This window comes from Somniosus microcephalus, chromosome 27, assembly GCF_052327205.1.
Source record: "Somniosus microcephalus isolate GS21.2 chromosome 27, FLI_Smic_1.0, whole genome shotgun sequence".
NCBI classification, from domain to species: Eukaryota; Metazoa; Chordata; class Chondrichthyes; order Squaliformes; family Somniosidae; genus Somniosus; species Somniosus microcephalus.
In genome coordinates, this window is record NC_141013.1 from 1,110,151 (window position 1) to 1,129,430 (window position 19,280).

Consider the following 19,280-nt stretch of genomic DNA (forward strand, 5'->3'; position numbering starts at 1 on the left):
ACATCTGTGCTGTCAGACTGCCTGTCCAATGCTGAGGCATGGATGAGCCAGAACTCCCTCCACTGAATGTCGGGAAGGCTGGAGAGAGAGCTTTGTGTGTTTATGATGATCAAAACCAACATCCTTGAAGGCTAATGTTATCTTGCTGTGGGGAAGGTTCAAACATAGCCTGAAGTTACTTGTATGCATTTTTTGTGTTCAAGTTCACTTCCTCCCAATTTGGAAACTTCTACTTCCAGTTTGATGCATCCCCACCAATGCTGCTGACATTGAAAACCTACTGTGTGGCGAATCACTGGCATGAACTCACAGCCTACAGGATGGGAGTATGTTGCAGAACAATCACAACTTGCATTTATATAGCACCTTTAACTTGGAAAAACATCCCAAGGTGCTTCAGAGGAGCAACCAAAAAAGTGACGCTGAGCCAAAGCAGGAGATATTAGCAGTAACCAGAAGCCTGGTCAAAGGGGTAGATTTTAAGGAGAAGAAGGAGGTGGAGAGGCAGAGATTTTGGCAGGGAATTCAGATCCTGAGGCCTAGGTGGCTGAAGATACAGCCGCCAATGATGGGTAAAGGGAGGGCGGATGCACCAGAGACCAAAATCAGAGAAATGGAGAGTTTGGGGGAGGGGGTGTTATAGGGGAGAAAATTAGAGGTATGGAGAGGCGATGCAAGGAAGAGACTTAAACACAAGGATGAGAATTTTAAATTGGTGGTCTTCATAGACTGGGAGCCAATGTAGGTCAGGAGGGCAGGGGTGATGAGTAAGCAGAGCTTGGAATAGGATAGGATACAGGCCACGGCTTTGTATGGGCTGAAGTTTATGGTAGGTGGTAGATGGGAGGATGATCAGGAAAGCATTGCAATAGTTGAGTCTGGAGGTGACAAAGGCATGGATAGGGTTTTAGCAGCCGATGGGCTGAGGCAGGGGCAGAGACAGGTGATGTTAGGTGGTGGAAGTAGGCGGTCTATGTAATGGAAAAGAAATAGGGTTGGAAGCTCAGCCTGGGTAGAACAGCTTGGTTCAGCCCGAGACACTGGGTGGAGAGGGATAGAAGCGATGACAGAAGCGATGACCAGGGTAAGGCATTCTGGCAAGGGCCAAAGATGATGGCTTCAGTCTTTCCAACATTTAGCTGCAGGAAATTGTGACTTATCCAAGCCTGGATGTTGGAAAGCAATCTGACAACACCAGCAGTGGAGGGGTTGAGAGCGGTGGTGGAGTAGTAGAGCTTAACCACTTGATGATCAGCTTCATAGAAATATATAGATACATAGAAATTATAACAAAGAAACTGGTTATTTGGCCCAAGCAGTCCATGCCAACTTTTGCCTTCCATTGCAAACAAATAATTTTAAATCACATTTAGTCACCCTGTTCCCCTATCACTTTATCCATTTTTCATCCACCTGTCCGTTCTAATCTTGAATGTTGACATAGTTTCTGCCTCAACCAGTAACCCTGACAATGAATTCCTCAAGAGCAGTTTGCCTACCTTCTCAGGCACGCTTCATATGTGGCTCAGGCAGATCAGAAAAGGTGATAAACTCCCCTCTCCTGAGTTTCTGATTGCACCTACACTGCTATGGGATGATATTCGTGCATCACTCCACAAGGACAGTTATTCCTTTGCCATTCCTGCATGCTTCTGACCGCTGATTCAGAGTATCAGTGACGGGGCTTGATACAGGTTGCCTGCCCTTCCTCTTTGCTGCAGGTGGTGCAAACTGGAAGACCAAAAATGACAATCAAAAAATCTGATTAAATTAAAAAAGGAAAAAAAAATTGAAATTCTAAAATCTATATTTTTCCATACAGTACACATTGGGTCGTATTTTCCGATCGGAGGCTTCCCGCGTGCAGAAGCCTCCGATCTGGAAAAAATCTACGCCCTTACATGAGGGCTCCCGGGACGCGCACACTTCCGCCCCATGGCCTCTCGAACTCCGTGTGCAGGGCCTACGAATCCCGGGGCGCAGGCGGTTCGCAGCGTCCCTGGGATCACGTGGGCCATGAGGAACCAATCGAAGGGAACTTCCCTTCATACACTTGACAGGAAGACTTGTCAAATATATGAATGGAGATCACCCCAAAAACATAGTAAAACTTTAATTTAAAAAAAAAATCACTTTTAAAATGATTTGAAATTACAATAAATTAAACATTTTAAGCAAAATTAATTAAAAAAAAAGTAATTCATTTTTTACGGGGCAAAAAATAAACTTTTTAAAAGTATTTTTAAATGATACATCAGTGAAAAATTTTTTTAAAACTTTTTTTCAACTCTTATCCTGGTAAAAGCAGGCCTTACGCTTTTACCAAGCGTAAGAATTGTAAGGGTTTTCTGCGGGTGGAGGGTCTCCAAAAAGCGGAACTATCTGCCTGCAGAGGCCCTTCGCCAGGGCAGCCGGAGGATCGGTCAAGAGGATTCTTGACGGATTGGAAATGCCAGTTTCCAGCGCATGCGCTGTGCGTGCCTGAAACCGGCATTTCCGATATCCCTACGGGTGGGTACACAGCGCGTACTCACCCGTAGGGATCGGAATATCTGGGCCATTACTCTTTAAATGTGTTTGTAGCATTAATATTCATCCATTATGTCTATCTGATTAGCTCAAATTACAACTATCTATTAAGTTAACTGCTAATTCGCTGAAATGTTGACTGGTAGGAAAAGCTACCAATTATAAATCAGCAGCCCACACAAAGCCCAAACTGCTCAATTTTTTCCAAAGCTATCAAAGGAAGCCGTAACTACTATAAAATGCCCAAATATGAGGCCTACAAGCTCCCTTTGTCCATCTCCTGAGATCCCGGTCAGTTGTTCTCACCTTAAGTGCACAAAGCTGACTTCAACTATAGCTGAAATTCAGCGCTTTAAACTTCCTGGGCCTGGCGGGTGAGAAAAGGCTACTTCCTGATTGGAGCAGCATTTCTTGCATCATTGGTTTGCCAGTCTGGAATGTTTAGTGAGCTGCGGCTCAAGTTTCAGAGGAGGGGAAGGGACGGGACGGGACGGGACAAAGTGGAGACAGGTGGGAGTGAGAATGTGGGGACAAAGATGTGAGTGAGGTGCATGGAGGTAGCTTGGGATTGATGATGGTGACGAGGGAAGGGCTTGAATTATTTTTGGGTATCGAGGCTTGAAATCTTGGTGTACGGGTGATTTTCTCCTGTCTGGAGGCTCTGCAGACATTTGTGTGGGGGAGGGGTAGAAGGGTTTGCTCTTTTGTATATGAGCAACCACTTCGGGGAGTGTTTGGATTTTCTGTGTAATCATGGGGCTTACTCATTGGTTTTGACATGGATCCCCCCCCCCCCCACCCCCCCAACACTCTAAAAGATTGATAGCCCTGCTGTACACAACCAATGTCATCCATTTTCCTGCTATAAATTTTCCATGTGATATTTTTACCATGCACGGTAATTTACAGGCATGGTGGAAATGGCAGTGAAGAATAGAAAAAGGGAACCACTTACTGTCGTACTTCAAAACTGTGATCCCTGAAAATTAGTCATGTAATTATTTAAAAAAACGAAAACTGGGAAAGGTAGAATGTTATACAAAAAAAATACTCCGGCTACCACTGAAGGCCATTGAAATCTTTCTTTGGTTTGAAGGAGTTACGGACGATTAACACAGGGTAACTAGCTCTAAATTTTGCTATTTAACCTTATAGGAGAGGCATTAGTGCCCACTCAGCTTCTGCCTAATCATATCTATGTTGGCAACTTGGACTGTCTGCACCAGATGCATGTTTACCAGTCTGGAATACAGATTATAAACACAGAATAAAAAGCAAACTGTTGGAAAACAGAAACAAAAACAGAAAATTCTGCAAGTACACAGCACATTAGTGAGCATCGGTGGAGAGAAGCGATAGTCAGCTTTGTGGGCTGGGCCCTTCAGAACTGAAAGACGAACAAGCTTCAGATTGTACTAGATTCAGAAGAGAGGCAGGTAAAATAGAGGAAGGATTGATTTAAATGTTCTCTAACCTGGTTAAAATAAAATCAGGAGATTGTTAGAAAATGGAGATAATAACATCAGAGAATGAAAAAAGCATGAAAGACACAGGGAAACATCTGTGAATAGCGAAGACAGTGAGAAGCACGTCCGAGGAAAAGGCAAGATGGGAAAATTGAAAATAAAACCTGCAGATCAGGTCTGGAATTAACAGAAAATGCTGGCAAAACGAGGTGTGTGTGGCAGCCCTGAAAAGAGGAGAAAACTGGCCAATACCGTCTTTATTAGTATTTAGAACCCTGTGTAATAACAAGTATTCTTTACTAAAAATGAATGGTGGGTATTTTCCCCTTAAGAACGGTTATTTTTCATTCGATCCACACTAGATTAAAGTTCAATTCAAATCTCCTTTGGGAAAAACGACTACAGTTTTAATTCATTTTCAAATCTATAGACCTACTGATGTGAATTTTGATAAATACCTGACCTAAACATTGCAGTCCTGTTGTAAAGAACTTGAGATTTGGTTCAGTGGTGCACTGGTATAAAAGAAAAGAAAGACTTGCATTTATACAGCACCTTTCACAACCTCAGGTTGTCTCAGTGCTTTCAGCCAATGAAGTACTTTTGAAGTGTAGTCACTGTAGTAATGTAGGAAACACAGCAGCCAATTTGTGCACAGCAAGCTCCCACAAACAAGAAGATAAATGACCAGATCACCTGTTTTTAGGTGTTTGTTGATAAATATTGGCCAAGATACCAGGGAGAACTCCCCTGCTCTTCTTTGGGATCTTTTACACCCACCTGAGGGGGTAGACGGAGCCTTGGCTTAACGTCTCATCTGAAAGATGGCACTTCTGAGAGTGCAGCACTCCTTCAGTACTGCACTGGAGTATCGGCCTATATTTTGTGCTCAACTTTCTGACTTGGAGGCTATCCACTGAGCCACAGCTGACACACAAGCCTTTTGAAGCAGCGGCAACAGCTTGCATTTATATAGAGCCATTAACATAGAAAATAAAGTCCCAAAGCACTTCACAGAAGCGTAATCAGAAATCAATTTGACACTGAGCCAAAGGAGGATATATTGGGAGGAGTGACTCAAAGCTTGGCCAAAAAGGTAGTTTATAAGAAGGGTCTTAAATGAGAGAGAAGTGGAGAAGCAGAAAAGTTTAGCACAGGAATTCCACATTTTAGGGCCTAGACAACTGAAGGCATGGCTGCCAAGAAGTGGGGGATGCACAAGAGGCCACAATTAGTGGAACACAGAGTTCTTGGAGGGTTGTCGGGCAGGAGGAGGTTCCAGAGATAGGGAGGGACAAAGGCCATGAATGGATTAGAAAAGGATGAGAATTTTAAATTTGAGGCATGGGGGACTGGGTGCCATTGTTCATCAGCGAGCGCAGGGGAATGGCTGAGTGGGACTTTATGCGGGTTAAGATACAACCAGCAGAGTTTAGGATGAGCTGAAGTTTATGGAAAATGGGAGACTGACCAGGAAAGCAATGGAATAGTTAAGTCTGGAGGTGGCAAAGGCATGGATGAGCATTTTGGCAGCAGATGGGCTGAGGGTTGGAGACGGGCAGTGTTCTGGAGATGGAAGTAGGCAGTCTTGGCGATGGTAAAAATATGGGGTTGGAAGCTCAGTGCTGGGCCAAGTAGGACGCTAAGGTTATGAACAGTCTAGTTCAACCTGAGATGGTGGCGGGGTGGGGGCTGGAATGGGTGGAGATAATGCGGAGTTTGTGGCAGGGGCTGAAAATGATGGCTTCGGTCTTCACAGTTTAGCAGAAATCTGTAAATGGGTTATAAGGAGCACTTAAAAGGAATGGGCTAGCAAATATAAAGCCTAAGCACTTTCTTGCTGGAAGAATTTGCTGGCTCCTGTATTTCTCTCTCTAGGTATTGGATGACACTTGTTCAGTAGTTAATTTTCTAAGTTACTGCGGAGCTTTATTCACTGTGCGCGATGTGTTTTCACGCTACGACACTCAATTTGATAAAATGACAAAAGCGGGAAACACAGTGGTTTTTATATTGCCCTGCAAATATAAAACAATGCTTTCTTCAATGTGACACACCAGTGCTTTTACAATCTAAATCACCAGAAGCAGTAGTTGTGCACAATGGTTATTAGCATTGCGTTTTGTTCTTCAAAGCATCATATGTCCTTTGTGTTATTGGCATATGGTACAATAACGAATTGCTCTTACGAAAGAACTTTTTTTTGTGTAGTTTCTTTCTTGTCCCAATTTTGAAATACGCTTCAGTTTTGTGTTTTGCTGCATAATGCACCATTATGTAACCAGCAGGGTGCAAAGGTGATCTACTTCAAACCCATTGGTGATGACTTTCACTCCCCAGAAGTGTACTGGAACAGTTGAAGGTGACACTCCCACTGTTGTATTTTTTACTGGATCACAAACCTCTTGAATGTTACCATGAGATTAAAACAGTTACAAAGAATTATCGTTGGTACTTTCCGTCTTTTTGTTAAATTTGGATAATTTTGATTCGATGACTGCTAAATTTGACAAGAATACAGTCTGATAATTCAGCTCTTTTGCATATTTGTTGAGGCACTCTTTTTGACCATACATCACCTGATTTAAATTCTGCTACCTGATGGACACTCAAACGCATCCAAAGCTATTCTCTTCACATCTTTCTCTTCCCCCACCCAACCCTGCACGTCTTTAGAAATCGGAAATAAAAATACTTGAATAGATAAGCAGAAGTGCAGTAAGGGTTACTGACAACACGTTCTCAGTGAGTGCTCGCAGTGTACTGCATTTCTCATTAGTACAAGGTTTCCAAATATGGCATAAACCCAAGCACGCTAAAGTTTCACTGGCCAGTTACGCCTTTCTGTGACATCTGGTGTTTCTTGAGAAACCTAATATAGTCGGTAAAGCTTTTGTTTCCAATTATTTGATGTGACGATGATGCTTTTTGTTTTAACTGTTAAGTTATTGATTCCCAGTGGGAACAGGAATTGGCTTTGGTTCAGCTCGGACTGGGGAAGGGTGAGAAAACGGGACCGTGCTTTTTATACTAAAAGCTGGGTTTATGTTGATAATTTCCACTGACCTCCATGCCCCTGCCAGGCACAGACTGTAAGGAATCAATCCTCCAGTGGTTTTTTTAAGCTTGTTTACTCTGCCAGTGTGTGCAGTGGCTGTGTGACATTACAGATCTGTTTATTTGGTGCGGATTTATTGAGATTTAGATTTCCCTTAGGAAATAACTGATCCGGTATTTTCTTTCCTTTTTTTAAACTGAGGATCAAGCATGTATACTCAGGAAGTCCTTTTAGATCATTCTACAATGAAGTAAATGGCAAGAATGGCTGGTGGTTATTGGCTGTGCAGCACTTTGGGATATCCTGAAAGATGCTATATAAATGCAAGTTTGTTCTTTAATTTCAGTGCAGTACTGAGGTGCCGTCTTTCGGATGAGACGTTAAACCAAGGCCCCGTCTGCCCCCTCAGCTGGACGGAAAAGATCCCATGGCGCTGTTCAAAGAGCAGGCGAGTTCTCCCTGGTATCCTGGCCAATATTTATCTCTCAATCAACATCACTAAAACGGATTATCTGGTCATTTATCTCTGTTATTTGTGGAACCCTGCTGTGTGCAAATTGGCGGCCGCGTTTCCTGCATTACAACAGTGACTACACTTCAGAAGTTCCTCTTTGGCTGTAAAGTATGGTGGGGGCGTCCTGAGGTTGTGGCAGGCGCTATAAAAATGCAAATCTTCTCAGCTTCTTATTGAGCAGCCATAACAGTTTAACAGCAGTTCCCAAATCTGGAAGCTGTACCGTTCTTCACATTCTGCCTTTAAAAGCATATAGCTGAAGGGCTACTAATGAGCTCCCTTGTAGTAATCTGCTTACCAGATTTAGTTTGGTACTTGCTGTGCTACCGAACAGTCTTCAAAATGATGACTCTTACAATTCTGGCCAGAAAATTACAGACTAACAGCTAATATGTGTAAGTGTAGAAATTACTGACACGGCACAAATGTGGTTACGGTGACATAATTTTAGCCACATGCACTAATTTTAGTAGAAAACGCCTTGCATACGCTTACACAATGCAAGTAAATGGTGGCAAACATTTGCCACCATTCAGTAACCAAGGAAATAAAGCACTTGCAACGATTATTTAAACACTCGCACGCTCTGCTTTTTGCCTTGCCAACAAATGCACAAAATGGTTAAAGTTCACATGCCTGTGCTGTGCAAATGAGTATTGAGATCACAGGCCCAGGTTACTCAATTTTTATTTACTAATCAGAAATGCAATCAGCCACATGTGGCTACTGGCTAACTCATTGGACAACATGAATCTATATAATTAAAAGAACTTGGTACTTGGTGTGCATCCATAGGTCTGAAAATATCGACACTCCAGAAAATACTGAGAAAGTCACAAGGGGATTTAGTCCATGAGCAACGACATAACGCACTGTTGCTGGTATAACGTTACTGGACAGCAAATCTTCCGACTCTGAGCAACACTGCAGGAGTTGCCCTAGGATGTATTTACAGTTCGATAATCTAAAGCACAAAAGTTTGACACATCAAAAAGTCGAATATCATCCCAACCTGCTTAAATCTGTTTATCGTCGTATGGGGTTCTGCGAACTCTTGTATAATTTAAACAACTGCTTTTAAAAGATCCTCTGGAAACTGCTGCTATTTAACTCAGTAGATGCCCAATTGAGCAGGTGCATGTTCGAATGTGCCCTATGTCAGATCAAACAATATATCCTGCAGTTTTCCTATTTAGGGTAGATCACTGCAACAACCAACAATGCTTTATATGCTACTGCAATTAACTAACAGGTGGCACTGGATACCACCCCAAATCTGGCATTCATTTTTTTTCTATATGAGCCTCTGCACTTTAAGGGGGTGGGATGGGTGCATATTCCATAAATTCATATCTAGAAATGTTGAGCTTGTTTCTAGTGCCTAGAGAATAAGTCTTCCAGCTAGCAGTTAATTTTAGATTTGTGTTAAATGTGGTCATACCTCATCAGCTGATGAAATTCGTGTGTGTAACCCATGATTGTGTAATTGTGGTGACGAGGCTCAAATTCATCCTTGGGAGAGTAATTAGATTTGTCCAAAAGCTAATAGCCACAGATCACAGGCAGCTGACACATCACATAGTGAGAGGTTAGTAACTTAGTTAACATTAGTGGAGAAATTTAACCACAATAACGATCAAAATGGTCTATGTACAGAAATAATTAGGTGTATATACAGAATGAAAAGATATTCTGAAAATGGTTCAATGTTTGGGAGAGGAAGAGCAGGTAGGTGCAAAACTAGATGACACTGACTTGGAATGGCGTAAAACCCTATCTCACTTGTAACTGCTTGCAATAAATAAATAATACATTTAAAATACAACTTCCTGTTTCAAGGTGGCCAGTTGCAGCCTTTCCCTTCATGGCGTGCATTTTCAACTTGGGCTCCCTGATAGGATCCCAGAGTGTTCCCAAGTTCTTCATAGTTCTATTCAGCTCGTCAGATTTGTGAATGTTTGTGTTTGTTCAGTTAATAGCACGTTCTTTCTGGTGCGGTATATTAAGCACATTTTATGCAATGACAACACAATTTTCCTTTGGGTAGTTAACGGTCTTTTGGAAGTTTGGACGGAGGGGGTTCCCCAGAAGTGTCAATGATTCATCGGGTCCCTGGAACTGCATCTGTATTTTCAGAAAATATTGAAAACCACTTCTTTATGGCACCATTTGCTCAAGTGATGTCATTTCTGGAGTTCATTAAATAGCTATCATCGTCTGGGAGGAAAGGTCACTGGAAGGGGAAATGAGACTAGATTTTAAAAATCAAAGCTGTTCAGGGGGAACAATTAGGATTTAGAGAACGCTTGATCAATATTTAAACTCAGTGCTTCATCTCTGCTTGCGCCCACTTGTATTACTCCAGCTCCATGGACAGCACGCAAGTGATTCCACTCCTATCTATCCACGTGCCGCCTGTGCCTCTCCAGCAATAGCTTCTCTTCCCGCCTTTGCACTGTTGCCTGCGCAGTCACCCAAGGTTCTATCCTTTGGTCCCCTCTGTACCTCGCTTGCATGCTGCTCCTTAACGTCCCCCTCCGGCATGGGGCCATCTTCCACAGTGATACCCAGCTGTACCTTGTGGTCCCCTCTGTACCTCGCTTGCATGCTGCTCCTTAACGTCCCCCTCCGGCATGGGGCCATCTCCCACAATGATACCCAGCTGTACCTTGTGGTCCCCTCTGTACCTCGCTTGCATGCTGCTCCTTAACGTCCCCCTCCGGCATGGGGCCATCTTCCACAATGATACCCAGCTGTACCTTGTGGTCCCCTCTGTACCTCGCTTGCATGCTGCTCCTTAACGTCCCCCTCCGGCATGGGGCCATCTCCCACAATGATACCCAGCTGTACCTTGTGGTCCCCTCTGTACCTCGCTTGCATGCTGCTCCTTAACGTCCCCCTCCGGCATGGGGCCATCTCCCACAATGATACCCAGCTGTACCTTGTGGTCCCCTCTGTACCTCGCTTGCATGCTGCTCCTTAACGTCCCCCTCCGGCATGGGGCCATCTCCCACAATGATACCCAGCTGTACCTTGTGGTCCCCTCTGTACCTCGCTTGCATGCTGCTCCTTAACGTCCCCCTCCGGCATGGGGCCATCTCCCACAATGATACCCAGCTGTACCTTGTGGTCCCCTCTGTACCTCGCTTGCATGCTGCTCCTTAACGTCCCCCTCCGGCATGGGGCCATCTCCCACAATGATACCCAGCTGTACCTTGTGGTCCCCTCTGTACCTCGCTTGCATGCTGCTCCTTAACGTCCCCCTCCGGCATGGGGCCATCTCCCACAATGATACCCAGCTGTACCTTGTGGTCCCCTCTGTACCTCGCTTGCATGCTGCTCCTTAACGTCCCCCTCCGGCATGGGGCCATCTCCCACAATGATACCCAGCTGTACCTTGTGGTCCCCTCTGTACCTCGCTTGCATGCTGCTCCTTAACGTCCCCCTCCGGCATGGGGCCATCTCCCACAATGATACCCAGCTGTACCTTGTGGTCCCCTCTGTACCTCGCTTGCATGCTGCTCCTTAACGTCCCCCTCCGGCATGGGGCCATCTCCCACAATGATACCCAGCTGTACCTTGTACCACCTCTCTTGACCCACAACTACCTCCATGTTGTCTGACTTCACAGATGAGCTACTATATCCTGCAGTTTAACATCGGAAGACCAAAGCCATCTCTTTAGCCCCCACCATAAACATGCTTCCTTACCACTGATTGCATTCCCCTTCTCAGCCTCTTATTTAGACTGAACCAGACCGTGTAAAATCTTAGCATCCTGTTTGATCCTGAGCTGAACTTTAAACTCCACATCTTATCTATCAACAGCACTGCCTGTTTCTGCCTGTGTAACATTGTCCCCCCTCCATCACTAAAATCCTGATCACCTAATGTAGTACATTTGGATTCCTTGTCTTCACTAAACCCCTCCCCAAAGTAAATTTATTGAAGTTCTCTCCTTTCTGGCCTTCTAGCCTCCAAAAGAACTCCAGCCTCCCAGATTTACCACGTTCCACTTGTCTAGTACCATGTCCTCACTGACCTACACAGGCTACTTTTCCCCTAATGTCTTGAATTTTAATTCCTTCAAATCTCTGCACAGCCATGCCCAAGCTCATCTCTGCAGCCTCTTCCAAACTGATATTGCACCCAATCCACACCCTGTAGTACTCTGACTCCAGCTGTTTACACCTCTTTTCCTCTCTTTACACCCCCACCCCCATGCAGTCACTCAACATTCTGTTGATTCTTTGGCTGACGATTGGCAATGTTGCAACGTCCAAGCAATAACCCAGTAGTTATTTTAAACTCGTTGGTAATGCTATGGAGTACCACCAGGGCTGTAATTTTGTTTAAGTTTTAATCTCTGAAATTAATCTTAACTCTGAACTCAAGACAGCTGAAGTTTTTAATCACTTGCTTGAATTTTTCCTGCACAAAGCTGTTCACCGACACACCCAAAATTCACAGTATCTTTCCAAACTCTGGTTTGCAAAGGTGAAGTAGGCCAGCTAGGTGTGTAGACAGTCATTGTCATTCGCTGGTGAAAATGACAGAAGTTGCACTTGGAGGGTGTGTGAACATAACATAAGAAATAGGAGCAGGAATAGGCCACTCAGCCCCTCAAGCCTGCTCTGCCATTCAATAAGATCATGGCTGATCTCGGGCTCAAAGCCACTTCCCAGCCCATTCCCCATAACCCTTCACTCCCTTATCTTGCAAAAATTTGTCTATCTCCACTTTAAATGTATTTAATGACCCAGCCTCCACAGCTCTCTGGGGCAGAGAATTCCACAGATTTATGACCCTCTGAGAGAAGAAATTCCTCCTCATCTCAGTTCTAAAAGGGCGACCCTTTATTCTAAAACTGTGCCCCCGAGTTCTAGATTTCCCCATGAGGGGAAACATCCTCTCTGCATCTACCCTGTCGAGCCCCCTCAGAATCTTATGTTTCAGTAAGATCACCTCTCATTCTTCTAAATTCCAATGAGTATAGGCCCAGCCTGTTCAACCTTTCCTCATAAGCCAAACCCTTCATCTCTGGAGTTAACCTAGTGAATCGTCTCTGAACTGCCTCCAATGCAAGTATGTCCTTCCTTAAATAAGGAGACCATAACTATACACAGTACTCAGGGTGTGGTCTCACCAATACCCTGTACAGTTGTAGCAGGACTTCCCTGCTTTTATACTCCAACCCCCTTGAAATAAAGGCCAACATTCCATTTGCCTTTTTGATTACTTGCTGTATCTGCATGCTAACTTTTTGTGTTTCATGCACAAGGACCCCCAGGTCCCTCTGAACTGTAGTATTTTGTAATCTCCATTTAAATAATTTGCTTTTTTATTTTTCCTGCCAAAGTGTATAACCTCGCACTTTCCCACATTGTACTCCATCTACCAAATGTTTGCCCACTCACTTAACTGTCTATATCCATTTGCAGGTTCTTTGAGTCCTCTGCACAACTTGCTTTCCCACCCATCTTTGTATCGTCCACAAACTTGGCTACATTACATTCGACCCCTTCATCCAAGTCATTAATGTAGATTGTAAATAGTTGAGGCCCCAGCACCGATCCCGGTGGCACCCCACTAGTTACTATTTGCCAACCGGAAAATTACCCATTTTCCCCGACTCTCTGTTTTCTGTTAGTTAGCCAATTCTCTATCCATGCTAATATATTACCCCCAATTCCGTGAGCTCTTATCTTATGCAGTAACCTTTTATGTGGCACCTTATCGAATGCCTTCTGGACAGATCCCTTCCTGGTCAGTGTTCCTTGTTTTCTGAGAGGGGAGAAAAAAGACAAAGTGAAATCATGTAAACTCAGAAGCATATTTGTCAGAGAATTTGAAGGTAGTTGAGAGGTTTTATTTTGTTCTATTTTTCTTTCAGCTGTTAAAGTTTATGCATCAATTTGTGTAAGTGAGTAGATTAGGAGTATGGCACCTGGATTGGTAGTGCAGTGTTGACATAGTGCAAATTAATTGTCAGTGGTGAAATTATCCGAAGCATTTAACCTGGTTTGTTTTATTTTACAGTCCCAGAAATCCTGGATAGAGAATACTTTTACCAAGAGAGAATGTGTATATATAATTCCAAGCTCAAAAGACCCACACAGGTAAAGACATTTGCATTTAATTGTGATTCAATTTTGAACATATTTTTGTAGTTTTGAATGTTGGGGTTGTATTTTTCCTAATGCAAATATTCTTTTTTGTGGGATAGTGACCAAGACTGGAACACATTATTTTATCTGTTATTGATGTTGGGCTAATGCTGCTGGACTTGCCTGGGTTAGTTTTAAATATAGGCACTACACTGTTTGCCTGTGCTCAGTGTTTAGTGATTCTTCCGTAACATTATCCAGTGTGCCAGAAATTTCCTTTGTGATCTCATTCAGCAGCCTGAGGAATTTTGTTGTCTTCTGTCCACTTAACTTTAGTCTGTCTCTCACTGGTAATCCTAGTAACTACAGGTGGTCAGTTTAAGCTTTAGAAACAATAATCAAGAAAAAAATTAACAGGCACTTGGAGAGGTTTAAGCTAATTAAGGAGAGCCAACACTGATTTGTAAAAAGCAGATCGTGTTTGACTAATCTAATTGAATTTTTTGATGAAGTAACATGGAGGATTGATGAAGGGAATGCAATGGATGTTGTCGACATGGATTTTAGGAAGGCGTTTGACAAAGTACCACATAGAAGGCTGGTTAACAAAATTGAGGCTCATGGAATAGGTGGGTCAGTGGCAGTTTGGATAAGGAATTGGCTTAAGGGCAGAAAACAGCGAGTTGTGGTAAATGGCTGTTTTTCAGACTAGAGGATGTTAGACAGTGGTGTTCCCCAAGGGTCAGTGCTGGGGCCACTGCTTTTTTGATATATATATAAATGACCTGGATATTGGAATACAGAGTAGAATTTCTAAATTTGCTGATTATCCCAAACTTGGGGGTGTTGCAAACAGTGAGGATGATATCAATCGACTGCAACAGGACATAGAAAGGCTAGCAGAATGGGCAGACAAGTGGCAGATGGAATTTAATACAGAGAAGTGTGTGAGGTGATGCATTTTGGAAGAAGAAACAGGGAGAGGCAATATACACTTAATGGCACAGTTTTAACAAGTGTGCAGGGACCAGGGAGTTAATGTGCATAGGTCCCTGAAGATGGCAGGACATATTGAGAGAGTGGTTAACAAAGCATATGGGCTCTTGGGCTTCATAAATAGAGGCATTGAGTGCAAAAGTAGAGAGGTTATGCTGAACCTTTATAAAGCGCTGGTTAGGCCACAACTGGAGTATTGCGTCCCGTTCTGGTCACCACACTTTAGGAAGGATGTGAAGGCCCTCGAGAGGGTGCAGAGGAGATTTACCAGAATGGTTCCGGGGAGCGGGGATCTTAGCTACAAGGACAGGTTGGAGAAGCTGGATTTATTTTCATTAGAGCAAAGGAGGTTGAGGGGTGATTTGATAGAGGTGTACAAGATTATGACGGGTTTGAATCGGCTAGACAGGGAAAGGCTGTTCCCGCTAGTTGATGGTACAAGGACTAGGGGACACAGATTTAAGGTTTTGGGCAAGAGATACAGGGGGGATGTGAAGAAAAACTTTTTTACGCAGCGAGTGGTGAGGACCTGGAACTCGCTGCCGACGGAAGTGGTGGAAGTGGAGACACTCAATGTTTTCAAGGGGAGACTGGATAGGCACTGGAGGGAAATAAACTTGCAGGGTTACGGGGATAGAGCGGGGGAATGGGACTGACTGGATTGGTCTACAGAGAGCCGGCGCGGACTCGCTGGGCTAAATGGCCTCATTCTGTGCCATTATGACTGGCTTTATAATGCTCTAGGATAATGAATGTACTGCAGAAATTGAATGGTGTTCGTAATATTCTGTGTTTAACTTGGTTGCTGTTGTTTATCTTCTTTTGCTGCTATGATTTTAGAAAAAAAATTGTTTGGTATTCTGTCCAGCACCTATCTAGGGTGCTCTCCACATCTGTTGCCCCTTTCTCCTGTTTTAGCAGATTTCTATACTAAATGTTCTTCCTTTTTCCTGTATACTTTTCATACTTAGAATCAAAATTCATCCATTTTAGAGAATGCTCATTTAGTTTGCATTTATTTTTCCTATGTGTATGTCTACTTTGCAAACTCAACATTAATTATTTTAAAAATGTTAACACTTTTTTCAGCAATATCACAGAAACCCCACAGTGCAGATAGAGGCCATTTCGGCCCATCGAGCCTGCACCGACACATATCCCACCCGATCCCCGTAACCCCTACACCAACACCAACACATATCCCACCCTATCCCCATAACCCCACATATTTAATCCCCCTAACACTAAGGGTCAATTTATCATAGCCAATCAACCTAACCCGCACATCTTTGGACTGTGGGAGGAAACCGGAGCACCCGGAGAAAACCCACGCAAACACGGGGAGAATGTGCAAACTCCACACAGAGGCCGGATTTGAACCCGGGTCCCTGGCGCTGTGAGGCAACAGTGCTAACCACTATGCCACCGTGCTGCCCTGGTTAACTTTTTAGATTCCTTTTGAAGAACATTTGGCTGTATTGTTCTGATGCTGATTTTTGTCATAATTTATTTGATTTTATTGTGCTTTGTCCAAGGATGTTCCACTAATGTATTATGGTGCCAGTTTCTGGGAACTGGCCAATGATGGCAGGCATCCTGAGAATTTTTTCCCAGTGTCTGATTTGTAGTCCAAAGCTGTATCTGAGAGAAAATACGCTGTCCAATCAGAAAATCAGTATGTGTCTTTATAGCACCAGATAAAAAACGATTGATGACACTACTGGCCATTCACAGAGCAAGCCATGACTTACTCTTTGTAAATCTGCCCTCCCTATCCAGCACAGACTGAGGAGAAAAAGGGTAAGTGTATTCTGGGAGTTGAGCCTGTCGGTCAGTCACACTGGCGTTGGTGAATTCTGGGAGTCTGCTACTTTGTTTTAACCTCGTCACGCAGAAACTGAGGAAGTAACACGTCCCGGGCTTTTGACACCGAGACCGGTGCTCATGGGGGAATTAAAAATGCATAAAACAACTTTTGAGCTAAGTTACTGATAGTGTATATTTTTTGGTTTTCCCTTATCAGAGGATTAAACAACACACAGTGCCTGTGCCGGCTCTTTGAAAGAGCTATCCAATTAGTCCCACTCCCCTGCTCTTCTGCCATAGCCCTGCACAGTTTTCCTTTTCCAAGTATATATCCTTTTGAAAGGTGCTATTGAATTTGCTTCCATCGCCCTTTCTCGTAGTTTTAATATTGCTAGCAGATATCCATAATATTGCTCAAAAATTAGATGATATGGAAGGTTATTGTAATGACAGGAAGGTTATACTGTGTTATGCACTACTGCAAAGGTCACAATTTATTTGCTATTAAGTGAACACTGTGGTCACTCAGTTTAATGATTTGATAAGGGAACTCCTTTCTATCTGTAAACTTCTTGGAGGAGAAGGAAATAATCTGTTCACTTTTATTTAGAAAAAACATTGGGTTAAGTTTGTTGGATTTCTGTTTTCCAATTATTAAATGGCTAAAATGCAAATCCGATGTTTTCCACCGATTTCACAAGTGATGTGGAAAATTTGCAAATAGTGAACAGTAAAGGAAACTTAAAATTTCTAAAGTAACACTTTGGAGTGGAATTAATTTTTTGGTTACAGCGAATACCTTTGAAAAATACTTCACTGTAATGAACGAAAGTAGCTTTAGCATCTTGGCCTGGAATTTCCTGTGTATTTTCGCCCAGAGATGCACGCTGTTGGATGCAAAGGAAATACGTGGCGTTAAAGATTGAAGGTTCGGTACTTTCCTTGGGGTCCCGATTATTTACACTGATTTACTCCCATTTTTACGTTCGGGTGTATGCTAATGAGATTGGCAGGAAATTTGAGAGAATTTGACCGGCAGAATGGGTGTAATTTTGGGTGCAAGAATTTCCAGGTCCATAAAGACAGAAATTTTGGTTTCCACTGTATCCTTGCACTGTTTGTGACAGGCTAGCACTTTTCTCTCTTTAACCATGAAATCATCTTCGCTGCAAGGCACGGCAGAGGTGGGTTTAGGGCACACGGATGCATTTTTTTTTTTTTTTTTTTTAAAGTGGATGATAACAAAAGCAAACCAAGCTCTCGGGTTTATTTCCAGAGGGATAGAATTGAAAAGTTATGCTAAACTTGTATCAAACCTTGGTTAGACTCCCCTTGGAGTACTGTGTACAATTCTGGTCGCCATTTTATAAAAAGAATATAGAGGCACTGGAGAGGGTGCAAAAAATTTTTACAAGGATGATCCCAGAACTGCGAGGTTATACCCATCAGGAAAGGATGAACAGACTGGGTCTCTTTTCTCTTGAAAAAAGAAGGCTGAGGATGACTTAATCGAGGTGTTTAAATGATGAAAGGTTTTGATGGAGTAGATACAGAGAGAGTGTTTCCACATGTGGGAAGGAGCAAAACTAGAGGCCATCAATACAAGATGGTCACCAAAAAAATCGAAGAGAATTAAGAAGAAACTTCTTTATCCATAGACTGGTGAGAATGTAGAACTCACTACCACAGGGAGTGGTTGAGACGAATAGTATAGATGCATTTAAGGGGAAGCTAGATAAGCATATGATGGAGACGGGAATAGAGGGTTATGCTGATAGTTAGATGGGAGGAGGCTCGAGTGGCACGTAAATGCCAGCATGGACTGGTTGGGTTGAATGTGCTGTATATTCTATGTAATTCTATGTTTGGGACATAAAACTTGATGATATTGGGTGGCCTTGTAGCTAGGGCTCATCAACAAGGAGACTTCTGATGGAATTCCCTGTTTTGATTTGGAGTTTTGGAGGTGGGGAGTTGCTGACTGATCTGGTGTGTCTTGCCTGGAATGTCCTGTTTTCCTAACAGGAGTAGGTACCTTGGATTCAAGGATTGGAAAGAAAAATGATGTGCACCAAGACTTGATTCAAATTCCACTCTGGATCTTTGATTTTGTTTTAATTTCTCTTGGCTTTAATACAAACCTTTCTGGTTTAGCCTCATTTTATAGTTTCCATTTATTTATGCTCCATTTATTTTGCACAGTCTCAGTGCTAAGACATTTTGTACATTGTTCCATAGTGATTTGTGTTTAAGGGGCTGGTTAATGGACATCATAGTGTTTTAATATGGAACAGTTGTCAACCAAAATTAACAAGCCTGAAATGAGACTAGAGATGAAAGATTTTACCTAAAGGAGTAGTGGAAATGTAGAATAGACTGCAGTTAAAGACTATTTATTTCTTTTGAAAATGAACTAGATAAATCTGTTTAAATGTAGAACTGGAGGTTATAAAGGTAAGGTCAGCTGCAGATGATCTAGTCATGTATGTGTCTCTGTGCAATGCAGCTTGTCAGCATTGAATGGTGAGAGTCGTAAGATTGGATTGATGTCCTGGAGTTTCATTTAATTTTTTTTAAAAATTTTTTTTATATAGAGATCATGGTAAAATATCACGGAACTTTATCTTGGAGGTTTAATCAAAGTCACAAATAGCATCCTCTGACTGTGACCGTGGTGCACTGTCCCTCCTCATCCTTCTCGACCTGTCTGCAGCCTTTGACACAGTTGACCACATTATCCTCCTCCAGTGCCTCTCCGCCATTGTCCAGCTGGATGGGACTGCCTTTATTTGGTTTCACACTTA

The 19,280-nt window shown here is 43.0% G+C and overlaps 1 protein-coding gene across 1 annotated transcript in view; it reads left to right on the plus strand.

Moving 5' to 3' along the window:
* Positions 1 to 19,280, plus strand: part of trpm7 (transient receptor potential cation channel, subfamily M, member 7) — a 151,125-nt gene that overhangs the window by 20,631 nt on the left and 111,214 nt on the right. Inside the window, exon 3 of the mRNA XM_085968293.1 lies at positions 13,607 to 13,686. Within this exon, the coding sequence (XP_085824419.1) occupies positions 13,607 to 13,686 (80 nt within the window). The remainder of the gene's footprint in view (positions 1 to 13,606; positions 13,687 to 19,280) is intronic.